Source organism: Diabrotica undecimpunctata, chromosome 9, assembly GCF_040954645.1.
Source record: "Diabrotica undecimpunctata isolate CICGRU chromosome 9, icDiaUnde3, whole genome shotgun sequence".
NCBI classification, from domain to species: Eukaryota; Metazoa; Arthropoda; class Insecta; order Coleoptera; family Chrysomelidae; genus Diabrotica; species Diabrotica undecimpunctata.
This window is the reverse complement of record NC_092811.1, coordinates 91,943,123-91,958,641: the sequence shown is the minus strand read 5'-3', so window position 1 is coordinate 91,958,641 and position 15,519 is coordinate 91,943,123. Positions and strand designations below refer to the sequence as shown.

Here is a 15,519-nt window from a genome sequence, read left to right as displayed (position 1 = left end):
TTTTCATTTCGTAGTTACCGTCAACACTAATTTTTGCTCTGACCATCCAGTGATCGCTACCTGTTGTGAATATGTTAAGAACTGTTACAACTTTAATGATATATCGTTCCGTGGACAGTATGTAGTCGATCTCATTTTTTGTGGATCCATTAGGGCTGATCCATGTCCACTTTCGTTGGGGCTTCTTTTTGTAAAAGGAGTTCATTGCGTATAGATGCTTTTCTTCTAGGTAGTTCATCAAAGTAGCACCTCTATCATTTCTCTGACCATACCCGAAATCTCCTGTTTTAGTTTCTTCCTTGTTTAGTTTTCTACCCAGTTTGGCATTGAAATCTCGAATTAGTAGTATAAGACGATTTTTATGTTCTTCCATAGCCTTTGATATATCTTCATAAAATAGTTCGATATCTTCGTCATCATAAGCTGTCATGGGGGCATATACCTGGATAATTTTAATTGATGTTCTTCTTATTTTAAGTATGACATAGGCTGTATTCGGGTTTCTTCTTTTCGTCGAGTTTCTGATAGGCCTATGATATCTCATTTTATGTTTGTTAATTCTTCTTCCAATTCATGTACTTTTTCATCCGTAGACATTGATCTAATATTGTATGTCCCTATTGACAGGTTGACGGATTTTTTTGATTTATGTTGTGTTCGTCTTAGTGGGTTTTTGTTTTTATCTATGAAAAGCGAATTATTGCGTCTCCCAGATACCGCGAGGCAGACCTTTGAGGTGTGGGATAATATTATGGGTTATTTCTGGTTTCGTCATAATTTACACTGAAATTACTAACAAGAGAGTGCTCTTACTTATACATGTTCAAATTGATATATAGTACCAACAGATGCTAGTTATATACCATCAGTACTAATAAAATGAAAACTATCAAATTAATGTCAATTTCATTGAATAATCAAAACAATCGAAAATATATACCAAAACAACACAATAAAATTAAAAGTAGAAGAAGAACTAACCGACTCTATTGAAGCTGGTAATGGGATAAGACAGGGAGATTTCCTGAGTCCGTTATTGTTCAACCGGATTATGGATGAAATAATAAAAAAGTAAGAAATAAAAGAGGATACCAAATGGGAGAAAAACAAATTAAAATAATCTGCTATGCAGACGACGCAATACTATTCCTTCAAAGTGAAGATGATTTACAACGTATGCTACACCAATTTCATATAACCGCCAGAAAATTTAACATGTTAATTTCTTCAAAAGAGACAAAATGCATGGTTTCAACAGCAAGTTTACTAATATGTTAATTGGAGCTGGAAGGTCAGATAATAGAACAAGTGATGGCGTTTAAATATCTAGGTATCACATTATCTAGCTACGGAAATCTCGAAACTTAAGTGGAAGATCCACTGAATAGAGCAAACAGAGCCGCAGGCTGCTTAAATGAAACAATATGAAGAAATAAAAATATCGGGAAAGAAACCAAAGGCAGAATTTACAAAACAGTTATCAGACCAATAATGACATACGCAGCAGAAACAAGACCTGACACAGAGAGGACAAAAAGGATGTTAGAAACAACAGAGATAAAAACACTTAGAAAAATTGATGGTAAGACACTATGGGACAGAGCTAGAAGTACAGATATACGATGTAGATACAAGGTGAAGAACATTAAGAACTGGTTAAGAAATAGAAGAGTAGAATGGAACGATCATATAAGCCGAATGACAACAAATGGAGTAGTAGACATGGCAAGAGACGGTTACCCAATAGGAAGACGATCAGCAAGAAGACCACGAAAACCATGGAACGGCAACTTACTGGAGACACATTGAAAAACAGACAGAGTAATGTCTATATAAAAAGAAGAAGAAGAAGAAGAAAAAGATACACAGGATTGACAGGATAAACAATAAAATAGCTGCAAGAAAGAGAAAATGAATCAGTCATATTAATGTAGAATAGCAGAGGACAGAGTATTTGTCATAGCCTTAGACAAATGCCCAATTGAAAAAAGACCACAGGTCGTTCAAAGAAGACGGAACTCTAGAAAGAAACTCTTTTATTTATTTAAAAAATAAATAAAAGCATAAACATGTCTTTTCCTACTCTTTTAATATTGAAAATACGCAAATAGAACCTTGAATTAAAATGTAACCTTTGATATCTGTGATAAACCCATCATCACCTGAACAATGGCGCCATGTATGAAGTTGAAATTTTTTACACCTATTTTAACTGTTTATTTTTTTATTATCTATATATGAGTTACGAACGATATCACAAACTCATTTATTTTCCACAAAAAGGCTCTTTAATACCTTAAATTATTACTATACAAATCTGATTCGAAATATCGTCAAAAAGTAATACACGGCATGTAAAATTTAAATTTTCAATAAAAAGTAAAATATTAGGCATTACTTACGGGGTTCAAAGAACGAGCCTTTACGTAAATTTAAGTACTAAGAAGATCAGAACAATCGGGCATACCCAGGGTAATGATTAAATAATTAATCGGCCAATTCGTCAGTCACCCCTTTAATATGATTTTGTCAAATTGGTCCTTTTTAGGACCAACTATTCTAATAACATATGTATATAACTGTTAAGGGTATATCTAGAGATCAAGAAACTTCACTTTACTTAAACTTATCAGACATATGCGCTAAATACGAATCTGACTCATTTCTAGTGCAGGAAACACATGTAGGGCCTAACGTAGGGTATTTGGTAAAAAGCTTATCGCTGAAAACCACATTATAGATATAGACATGCTATCTCTGTCGGAAAAAAAGCAAAGAATAACTCAAAGTGAGAAAGGACAACACCAGTCAGCTTTCAGAGAACCTTTCAACGATGTTCAGCTTGGATCCACCATCTACATATTTAATGAAAAATAATACAACTACCTACATTGAGGATCTGAGCACTATTACGAAAACTGTAAACAAAAGTGGCTATAGATAGGGAAGATCATGTAGATTACAAATGCTAAATCATACCCAACACATCAAAGACGGGTACGAAAAATATCGGGTATCAGGGGTGGTATTTTTCAATCTAAATGCCGCTTACAACACCTTAAATTACCAAATATTTCTCGAAAAACTATATGATATCCCCTTAGATAACAAACTCACTTATATTATTTGCGTATGCCTACACAAGAGAATATTTTTTGTATCACTCAATGTTAAGAATAGCAGATGAAAAACGGTCTTGCTTGGGGTAGCATAAAAGCACCTACACTGTATAACATTTACCCAAACGATCAACTCATACCGGTAGATAATAGGACTAATATTATAAAGACGATACACCTATTATTACACAATAAAAATAAACTATGAATCAATTTTCAGCCAAAACCCCTGAAAAACTCATGTGCGCTCCTCAATTTCCCTAACATAGACGCTTTCACAAACCGAACATCCAATAATGTCATGAAATTGTTGAACTGTAGACTTCCTATAAATTTCTTGAAAATAGTTTGTATCCCACGGGATCAGTCACAGATCATTGTTTAAAACTAAAAGGTAAATTGAGGACCAGAAATAATATTCTTCGCAAGCTTGTCAGCTAAAAATGAGGCGTACGTCCTTCCGCCTTTAAAACATAGACGCTTGCACTATATGCTTCTGCTGCCGAATATACCTTGATAGACAAATTAACCATTCTTTTTTTTTGTGCACACTACTACCGATTTAAACACAAAAATATCTATTGCAGCACTTAACCATATTTATTTTGAGATAACCTTCTATCGAGATATCATATGAGTATACAAATAAGACCAGAACTAAAATAATAAAAAAGCTTTATACAAGATATCGCAGAAGAGTAGATGAAATAAAAGTAGTTTTTATTAATCGGGTGCTTACATAAAATGTACAAAGACATACTCACGTAAACAAAATACATTACGAAATTTCTGTAATAAAAAAAAACATCGAATTCGGCATTGAACTAATAAAATTATATTAAATAAAAAAACAACATTTCTAAAAATGCAGAAAAAATAAAATTTTCTATGCAAGCGAACATTCCATTAAATAATAAGCCGAAATCCTTTTGTATCTATATACCTGTTTTTTAAAGAACCAGTTACCTTTTAGTACGTAGTTATACCAGGTAATAAGATATCCTCTGTTACACAGTGTAATGCATATGACATTACACTGTCTACAAATAGTAGATAAAAATAAGGAGCCCATATAAACCGTTCAGGGTATATGTTGAAAATATACGGTATAATCGCACAGTTGCCAAACTCTCAGAGCTTACTTAAACCGATACACGTATGGTTCAAATATACAATGAAAAAGATCTGAACGACCCCTATAATATATACACGTGAACTAAACGATATACATTTATGATACAGGGGTATTTACGGGCTCCAAAAAATTTTTATAAATTATTAAACTCTACATGTTGATGAATCGACTGAACCAATATTACGGAATTGTCAAGTGAGCTCCGTATATCGGTATCCACTTGACCACGGAGCTCAATTGAACCTGAATTTTAACATGGGCGGAGTTCACTTAATGCCGTAGATATATATATATATATATATATATATATATATATATATATATATATATATATATATATATATATATATATATATATATATATATATATATATATATATATATATATATATATGTAAGTATATCAAAGTCTAATAAAATTTTCTCACTTTAAGTTTTTAGATTCCTGACCTGGTTTAACTTGAAATCAACCTTTTTCTACTTTGTAAATAAAATTTGAAAGTCATCAAGTAATTGGTTCTAAGTATTTTATCTAAAATTTAAAACTTCTTATTTGATTTGGGGTTAAGTTTATGTGAAACATTTTTACAGACCCAAAAGTAAAGTAAACGTTTATATTAATTTTGTTTGATATGGTAAATGTATATTGGACAAAAAATAAAATCTTTATTTGCCAATGGAAATTCTTGTTTAATAAAAAATGCATATTGGAAAATGGCAGTAAAAAGATTATAAAATACAATTTTTTATTTAAAAAGCGATGATAGGTACATAATTTTAAAATTCAAACAATTACCGCTTGATTTAGCATTGCCGAATGAAAATTAAGGTTCCCATATGACGTCACGCGTTCGCCTTTCATGCGCAAGAAGATACCGGTAGTCTGTGTATCGTGCGCGCGCAGCACTAGAGAATTAGGCGCGTTGAATCGGTGCGTGCTTGTGTGTCTGTCTTTCTCGAGCGTTCTTGGCGTTCAAGACACATTACAGCAGAAACACTTCCTTTCATTTGATATTTCTCCTATCATCGTCCCATCCTCAACAAAATCACTCAAATAGAAATTAGTTAAGTTTAAGTTTACATGTACAATGTTTTAGTAAACAAAATATATTTCTATAGTTAAAATTTGTGCAATTCTTATTTTCATTCAATTCCTTGTTCCTATTGTGCAATTTAATAATATTCATATCAATAAATATTCTACCGAGAAAAAGACGTTGTCACGTAAAATCTTCGCCCGTAAAACCGACTTTACAGGCAACCGATTTTTTTTGTGTTTGGCTACTTTTGTTTATATCTTGTCAGTATATTATGTAATTGAGCAGAAGGTATTGGGTTTTTTCTCTGGTGGTGGAAATACTAATTTCAGAGCTTTCTTGTGTAGTTTTTGGTTTAAAATTTTATTTGTTTGTTCGTTGTACTCATTGTTTACTGCTATTTGCTTAATGATATTCAATATTTCTGTTAATCTATGTAACATGCTACGGTAGGCTGTCAATTTATGTTGTGTATGATGGAATGATGAATTGTGTATAGTCGTGTCAGTATGGGTAGGTTTACGAAATTCGCAGAACTGTTTTCAAGTCTGATAATTTTTAAATCTAGAAAATTTATGGATTGATTCTGTTCTGTTTCTATTGTAAATTCAATATGACTGGATAATTAATATAAGATAAGACTTGGTCAAGTTGTCTGTTAGTTCCTGTAAAGCATACCAGTATATCGTCCACGTATCTCCACCAATATAAAATCTCCTGCTATGCTTTCGTGCATAGCACGATGGTTTTTAATTTAATTTAAAGTAATTTAATTTTAACTAAATTTAATTGAAATTAAATTCCATTTAATTCAAATTCCATTCGATTTCATTCGATTCAATTCGATTAAATTCGATTCCATTCGACTGCATTCGATTGGACAAGATTCTATTCGATTTAATAAGATTATATTTGATTCGATAAGATTCTATTCGATTCGATTTCATTGAAATCCATTCGATTCCACTCGATTCGATAAGATTCTATTCTTCTTCTTCTTCTTCACTGGCTTTACAACTCGGGGTGAGTCTTCGCTACATCCTCTACGATCTTGCGCTTCTATTTCCCATTGTTGTACCCCAATTCTAGATAAATCGGCTTCAACATCATCCTTCCGTCTTTTTCTCGGTCGGCCTACTGATCTTCTTCCATCTGGTCTTTCAAAAAACACTCTGTCATCCTCTGATCGTACCACATGACCTGCCCATCTTATTCGGTTTGCCTTGATATATCTAACTATGTTTTCAGTTCCATACAGAGTCACCAATTCAGCATTGCGGCGTCTTCTCCAATCCCCTGTGAATTCATCTCTTTGAGGGCCAAATATTATTTTGAAAACCTTTCTTTCAAATACTTGAGAGTCCATGTTTCACTGCCATATGTAATAGTTGGGCGAATAATCGACTTGTACAGTGTTAGATTTAGATTTTCTTTTTAGCAGCTTCGATCTTAATAATGTTGAAAGGGAGTGTAATGCCCCATTTCCCGCAGCTATCCTTGCTGCTTTTACCTCTTTTTCTATGTGGTTGTCCGCTGTGATTATCGCCCCCAGGTATTTAAACTCCTTTACTACTTCGAAGTTATGATCATTAATGTTCTGCTTAACTCTTGGTCTTGGATTATTGGTTACTACCATGTTTTTCGTCTTTTCTTCATTTATTCGGAGATAATATCGAAGATTTACAGATGATGCTAAATAGAGTAAATACAATTGGCAACCAATTTGGACTGAAGATCAATAGAAAGAAAACTAAATTTATGGTGATCAGTAAAAAAAACATTCAACATATCGACCTGAATATTGAAGCCGAACGTATTGAAAGAGTACACCGATTTAAATATCTGGGATATACAGTAAATGATAAGTGGGACCCAGATGTAGAGATTAAGATCCGAATTGAAATAGCAAGATCCAAATTCATCAAAATGAGAAAGCTCTTAAGCAACCGCCACCTAAGCGTTAACCTCCGATGGCGCGCCACGAAATGCTACGTACTCTCTACGCTACTTTACGGAGTTGAAGGGTGGACGTTAACAGCAGCAACTATAAAGAAGTTAGCGGCTCTAGAAATGTGGCTGTATCGACGCATACTGAGAATACCTTGGACAGACAGAGTGACCAACACAGAGGTATTAAGACGAATGGGTAAAGAGATGGAATTGTTAACAACTGTTAAAAGGAGGAAAGCGTCATACCTGGGCCATGTGTTCCGTAATGATAAGTACAGTCTGCTACAGCTTATCGTGGAAGGCAAGATTGAAGGTAGAAGAGGTTTGGGTAGAAAGAAGAAATCCTGGCTGAGAAATTTGAGAGAATGGTTTCAAATACCAGAAGCCGCGAACATAATACATGCGGCACAAAACAGAGAAACCTATCGTTTGATGGTCGCCAACCTTCGGTAGAAGACGGCACATAAAGAAGAAGATTCGGAGACCCAGACTACCTGTTTCCTCCTCGAGCTGTGAAAACACCTCTCTCACGTCTCTTGTAGAATGCGTGACTGCATCTATATCATCAGCAAAGGCCAGCAACAGTTTTGCCCCTTTCTCAGCAAATCCTCCTGTCAGCTCAGACGATATTTTACTTATTGCATATTATAAAGCAAAATTGAACAGCAACGGTGAAAAGGGGTCCTCCTCCTTAAGTCCTGAATTTATACCAAATGGCATAGATGTTCTGCTTTGTATCTTTACTTGTGCTTATGAGTCTGTCACGCACATTTGCGTTAATTCAACTAATTTTCTTGGTATTCCCATTTCTAACATTGCTATCCACAATTTGCTTCTTTTTATGGAATCATATGCTTGCTGGAAATCTATGAAAATCTGGTGCACATCGCGGTTGAATTCCCAGTTTTTCTCTAATATTAGTCGGATGGTAAATATCTGATCTATAGTTGACTTTCCAGCACGAAAGTCGCATTGGTTGTCGCCTAGAATATCTTCCGAATATGGTGTGAGTCTCTGTAGCAAGATAATTGATAGCACTTTATATCATGTGCTAATAAGCGATATGCCTCCATAGTTTCGGAATTGTTCTTTATTTCCTTTCTTATATATGGGAATTATAACGCTTCCATTCCATTCTTTAGGCATTTTCTGTTGTTGCCATACTCTCAGAATGATGTCATACACTTTTTGGTGTAAAAGGCCTCCTTTTTTTAACAACTCTCTATTTATGCCATAATTTCCTGGTGCTTTATGGTCTTTTAGAGACGCGATTCTTGTAAAAACAACCTATTTATAATATTGTAACCGTAATATAGTTATTTTATCAACTTGGCGCTCAGATCGTCAGCCCTCCTGTTAAAGAGTTGCGACGTGCGATTCTCTCCCTCACAATCTCTCTCTACCCCGCGTTATAGGACTTAGGACAAGGACAGTGCGAATTTGCCTCTTGGCAAGTAAGGACCGGGTGTGTTGTTCCGAAAAGTGCGTGAGTCACAGATGCGCTCACGGGAACCGGTGTTTTGTGTTAAACCGTAAACAGTTTTGTTTCTCTCAATTAATACTCTGTATCTCTGTTACTGCCTCCTAGCACTGTAAAGCTAATGATATTTGTATAACTCTTTTTAGTATTCAGATTATCATAATTGCGATATTATCAGAATTACGATAGTTATCAATGTAGAATCAGCCCTTAAGTTCGCTATAAATAAATCGAAGAAAAAATACGTCGTAAGTGTTTTATTGCTTCAGTGGTCCTTAATAAATATTTTGAAGCAATTAGGTGTTCAACTACGCCTCTCTTAAATGTGGAAAGTTTAGTAATAAAGTTAACCTTTAATGAAACGTAATACAGTAGACTCCCTCTATAACGAGAACTGAAATGGCAGACTAATTACCTCGTTATAAGCGGATCTCGTTATATCCAACAACAATAATATTCTGCATACATATGAATATGTAGTTTTCTAAAACATTAACTTTCTATAGTGAAGCCATTCGGAGCAATATAAGATGCTAATAAATATTGTTTGAATGGCGTTTTTAAAACAAAGTTGTTTACTTTTATTGTCAATGAAATGCATTAAAACAAAAAAGAGTTGTTTACTTTTACTGTCAATGATATACGTTAAAACAAAAAATCTGTATTCTGTAAATATGTATAAAGCGTATAAAGTTATTTTGTCATTTTTGACTGCTTTAAATTGTCCAGTATTCTATCTATCATATTTTCTAAAGATGTGAAACAGTTTTATGCTTCTTCATTTGCGTTTTGTCTTGGATAAAGTTTCTGACAACCTTTAAAACACTTTCCACAACTTGTCTATTAGGACCCATATTATTAGGTGTGAATGGTCAACCCAATACAATGACACTTGTGAATCCTAAATTTTACATTTCCGACTAAGAATCATAAATTGTAAGAAGTTTATTGCGGGCGGCCCGCAGTTAAAAAGGGTATTTATTTACAGCTACGGCCGGGCCAAAACGTAAAAAACACGTTTTTTTCGCGTAGAAATTTCACGGGACATCTAATGTACCTCGTTATAAGCGAAACCTCGTAATAACCGTGTTCGTTATAAAGGGAGTATACTGTACCTGCTTCCTCCGTCTCACTTTCAATATTTAGTAAATTCCGAAAGTATTCCTTCCATCGTTCGACATTTCCGTTTCTATCATTGTAAGTTCACCTGCTTCATTTCTCATAGGCTGTGTTACTCCAACACTTGCACCTTTTCTAACTGACTTCACTTCACTAAAGAATTTCCTTATTTGATTCGTCTCGCTCGATAAGATTCTATTCGATTCGATTTAATTCGATTTTAGTCGATTCACTTAGACTCGAACCGATTCAATTGAATTCAATTCGATTTGATTTCATTTAATTCCATTCGCTTCCATTTGATTACATCCGACTGCATTTGATTTGGTTTGATTCGATTCTATATTTATTTTATTTTATTTTAGTTTGGTTTATTTTATTAAGAAATTATTATTGAGAAATTTAAGAAACATCGGACTACGTTTACTACTCCACGTAGTATGTGGTCGCACGATTTGCTTTTCATTTCGTTTCTGTTGTTTTTATTTTTAGACACCTCTGCGAGATCCATTTCACCGATCAATGCATTGCATCCGTAGCCTCGATAAGAAATCTATGCTTCCAATAAAAACTATTTGATTACGGGATGATTTAAAATCATTGTTTCTAGACGATCCATAAAAATATCTGAATGTAATGGGCTTGAGGATTACCCATGATTACCCTCTAGAAGTCCTGCGATCTTTTAGAGGCCGCAGGAAATATGGGATTACAGATAAATACAAATAAAACAAAATACATGGAGCTGAAGAATAAGCAAAAGAAAAGTATAAAACTATCCTGCGACCTACTCTAACGTATGGGTGTTAACAAAGAAACTATAACAGATAATTGAAATATGGAAATTGCAGGAGGAGAAGATGAAGGGAAGCAGTTGCGGAAGATCTACAAGAAAAGAAGATAGAAAATTGGAGGAAAGAAGCTAGAGACAGAAGGACATGGAAGAGAATTACTAAGCTATGGGCCTGAAACGGCCTGCTACAAGCTATATATAATAGTCTCCCGTTTTATACCGCTGTCGCGGCTTTGGGAGTATAGCAGGGTAGTCTGCTATATCTAGGGCCTACGGTATACAAGGAAGGTAACATGGCCAGTGCTACGCTTCAACCGTCTATTATTACCCCTGGTTTTACCCAAGGTACTCATTTTTATTCAGGCTGAGTCGACCTGGGGCCTATAGACATTTTTAAAATGTCTAGATGTTCTTGCCGGCGGTGGGATTCGAACCCCGGACCACCGGCTTGCGAGTCAAGCATCCTACCGCTTGCGCTACGCAGGCCCTGCTACAAGCTATATATAAGTCCTAAATTCAAAGTAAATTTGATTTATGCAAATTTCAAGATGTAAAATTTCAGACGTAATGATTGGATTTGTAATTTTATGGTCTAAAATGTTTTCTACTTGAAGAAAAGTTTCTGTAGGAGGAATACTAGAAAAAAGATTTTTTACGTTAAATAAAATTAATCTGGAGTTGTAGGGTAATTGAAAATGTTGTATTTTATTAACTAGTTCTATTTTGTTTTTTACGGTAAATTTGGGTGAACATTTAGTGTGTTCTAATATCAGTTTTTTTGAAATTTTATACGACGGAGTTGTATAAAAAGAAACTACATGTCTTATTGGGTGGTCAGGTTTGTGTAGTTTAATAAAAAAGTATAATTTAGGGGGCCCTGGATTTATACTATTGAGGTATTTATCTTCTATTGAATTTAATATTGATTTTGAATTTTCTAACGACAGTTTAATATTCGTTTTTGATACTTTTCCATCGGATCTTTGTTTATTGTTACAATATTTTGATTTTTGTTATTGTTGAAAACAAAAGTTTTCACTCTTTTATTGTTATATAAAATGAACTTCCATCAAGCAACGGTAGAATCCATCACTTGTTTAAAAGCAACTTTTTCAAAAGTAGAATCTACTAAATAATCGTTTGTACTCTAACCTCTTTAATTTGTCTCAAGATATATAATTACTTAAGAGCGTTCCAAGTTAAGAAAATAACATTGCGGAGATAGGGCCATGTATTTCTTATGGACGATGGAAGCGCAGCGATGCCACAATGAACACAAGCACGATTCAGGGTTGTATAATTTGTATTTTCGTTTTCACAGACATGAATTAAATTAATGTTTTTTAACGTAATTGACCAAAAGTGCCCATTCGAAACAAGAGATGAAAAGTAGGGAAAATGATTTTAATTAAGTAAATAGTATTTGCAAAAGATAATTTTATTTTATCTTATTTTAATTATAGTAACGACAGTTTATTTGTTTTTCGGTAAGAAATCATATACCATGAAACATAGAAATCAGTAGAACATATTGCTTAGTAAAATCATACACTTTGCCGGCTATTAAAGATTTAAAAGCAAATAAACGGGTCGCTTGGAATGCATATATCTAATTACTAATTGTAACTTAAAATAATACGGTGTACGTATGTCAGCGATTTTATGTCGTTCTCTGAGACTACATAATGATAATAAGGCTTTGTGGTTCTTCAGTTGTTATTCTGACTTTACAGTTAAATGTTAATTGAAAATGGAAATTCGAAAAATATATCGACAATCTAGTAAACCGCATGCCTGAGAGTTTTGGCAACACTGATCTCCATAAGCCTAATGTTATTTTCTTAACGTGGAACGCTGATAGTTCTTATGATTAGGACGACATAAAAATATTACGATTTATGTTCACCATATTTCTGTATTAAAATTCAATTTCTAACATTTTTTGCATTACCTGTGATGTTTTCCTTCATTTTCACTAGCCTTTGGTGTGTTAACAGCCTGGTACGACATTATTTCATTCAAAATCACGTTTTCAGAACTAGGACTAATTTTAGATGCGATCCTGTTCGAATCGACTAGACTAGGGGATTTGGTGATGTCAACATTTTTATCGGCTAAAAAATTATTGGGCTGAACCTTGACGATATTGTAGTTGGCTTGATTAAGAACCGGCTCAATGTTCTCCAAAGGGTAAATAGGAACGACTTTGTGGGTTTTTGGTTCTGACGTCCGTACAATCTTCATACCTAAATTTAACAATATAAAAATTAAGATTTGTCTGAGAAAACACAACGATGTAATATTCCAAATAAAATTTGTCATCCCGAAAATATTTTATTTAGGTTTTAAATTATAATTATATTTTACCGTTAATAGAAACTAAATTTCGGTTTTCTCAAGGCGATAAAAATTATACATACAAAGAAAATGAGCCAGACAAAATAATTTTGAATATTAAACTTACTAGTTATGGGCAATACACTTTCATTGCACCTCAAACACACCATCTCCTTGTACTCTCCAGTCTGCGTGCCGATGCTGTGACACTCTAGCTGATGAACAATCTTCACTCCTTTGGCACAAGTGCATGTATCACAATGTTTGACAGCAGCTCTTTCCCGCTGTCTTTCTTCCAAGACTTTGGCCATGATTGCGGCTGAGACGATGTCTACCGGAGGGGATTCAGGTTCTGGTTCGGACTTCCGTTCGGGGTTGGGCGACTTTGGAACCGAATATACCATCGCTGTAGGAGGAAAAGTCGGAATGGGAACCTTGATGCTTTTAATTTCTGGGGGGACTCGTGGTTGCTCCGGTTTCTTTTTGGTAGTCATGTAGTTTGAGACTTGGGACTGCACTTCTGGCGGTAACTGAAATCGCATTATACATAACATCTGACTACTGTTTGTGATCAATAAATGCACAGTAAAACCAGTACAGAAAATTTTAATTAACTTTGCCAGCAGAAAAAAACATTATTTAAACTCGACGTTATTTGTATACATGGATATACCCAAAGTAACGTAGATAAAGAATAGAAAGGAGTAGTAAGAAGGAGGTAAGAACTGTAATGAAAGCAGAAGAAATAGAGGTAGATCGAATAGAAAAACTCCCGCTGTTAAAGTGGTTTAAGAATCCACAAGGAAACTAAGTTCCTGTAGCTGGCTATCTACCATGTATAATCACAAAAAATTTATTAAAATCCTTTATAACAGGTATACAGTGAACGCCTAAATTATGAAATATTATCATTATTTCGAGAACCGTCGAGTTTTGAGGGAAATCCCGAAACAGGTCGATTTTTGTTATAAAATACCCATGTTATAACGTACATGGAATAGGGATGATGTCACCGGTGTAGGTGTAGTGACGTAATCGTTAATTTTTTTAAATAGAAATGGGTATAATGTGACACCTCATTTGAAGGAGAATTTAATTCTCTATTTAACGACATTACATTTTTAACCAAAATATTTTTACGGGTACCCAAAGGGTACAAAAACAATTTTTTTTTAATTTAAATTCAACTAAATTACAACTGATGATTTAATTATTAATGCACTTTAAAGTAACCAAATTATGCATAATAAATATTTTAAATTAAATATTCGAAATGCCATCCATCGGTTTCTTGACAATACAGGAATCTACGAACACATTCATCAAGTACATTGCGGATGACTTCTGGAGTAACTCATTTCATGCCTAATTCTATCTTTCAAGTCCTGTAAGTTTTGGGGTCTATTGACATAAACTTTTGATTTTATGTAACCACACAGGAAAAAGTCTAGAGGTGTTAGATCTGGCGACCTTGCTGGCCACTCTATAAAACCTCGTGTTCCGATCCACCTCCTAGGAAAACAATGATTTAAAAATTGACGTACTTCACGTGCGTAATGCGAAGGGGCTCCATCTTGTTGAAACCAGACATTTTCACTAGGTAAATTTGGATTATTGGCATTTGGATACATGTTAGCAAAGACAGGTATAACTTGATTTCTCAAAAAAGTTAAATAACGTTCTCCTGTTAGATTTTCTTCAAAGAAAAAAAGGGCCAATGATTCTGTCATTAATGATCCCTGCTCACACATTTACTTTCTGGGGATATTGCGTGTGTGACATTTAATTTAAAATAATTGTTATGCATAATTTGGTTACTTTAAAGTACAATATGAATTAAATCATTAGTTGTAATTTAGTTGAATTTAAATTAAAAAAAATCGTTTTTGTAGCCTTAAAAAAACATTTTAGTTAATGTCGTTAATAAAAAATAATGTCGTTAAATAGGGAATTAAATTCTCCTTCAAATGAGGTGTCGTATTATACCAATTTCTATTTAAAAAAATTAACGGTTATGTCACTACACCCACACCCGTGACGTCATCCCTACTCCATGTACGTTATAAGATGTGTAATTTATAACAAAAATTGACCTGTTTCGGGATTTCCCTCAAAACTCGACGGTTCTCGAAATAATGATAATATTCCATAATTTATCCGTTCACTGTATAATTAAAAACCCAATCGGTCTATATCAAAACAACAAAACGTTTTCGGAATCCATATTCCATCATCAGTGTCTAGGTGTACATGTATTGAGCCACTAAATATCTGGGTAAAAACCCGTTAAAAGTTATTGGTTTAAATTTATTTTACATTATGAGATCTTATATGTTAAGGTCGAATATCGATCCATCGAATTATGGGCAGTGCTTGAATCTCTAGAAAATGCACGTATAGATTCAAGATACACTAACATAATTAAAAACATATATGAAAATGCCACCATGCAGATAAAGCTGGACGAAAGCACAAAAACTAATCCCATAAGACTACAACGGGGAGTAAGACAAGGAGACACCATCTCTCCCAAACTATTTACCCTTGCT

The 15,519-nt window shown here is 34.0% G+C and overlaps 1 protein-coding gene across 1 annotated transcript in view; it reads right to left on the bottom strand.

The window, feature by feature from the left end:
* Positions 1-15,519, bottom strand: part of LOC140450294 (uncharacterized) — an 87,391-nt gene that overhangs the window by 25,266 nt on the left and 46,606 nt on the right. Inside the window, exons 5-6 of the mRNA XM_072543836.1 lie at positions 13,098-13,500; positions 12,585-12,879 (exon numbers count right to left, since the gene is read on the bottom strand). Coding sequence (XP_072399937.1) covers positions 12,585-12,879; positions 13,098-13,500 — 698 coding nt within the window. The remainder of the gene's footprint in view (positions 1-12,584; positions 12,880-13,097; positions 13,501-15,519) is intronic.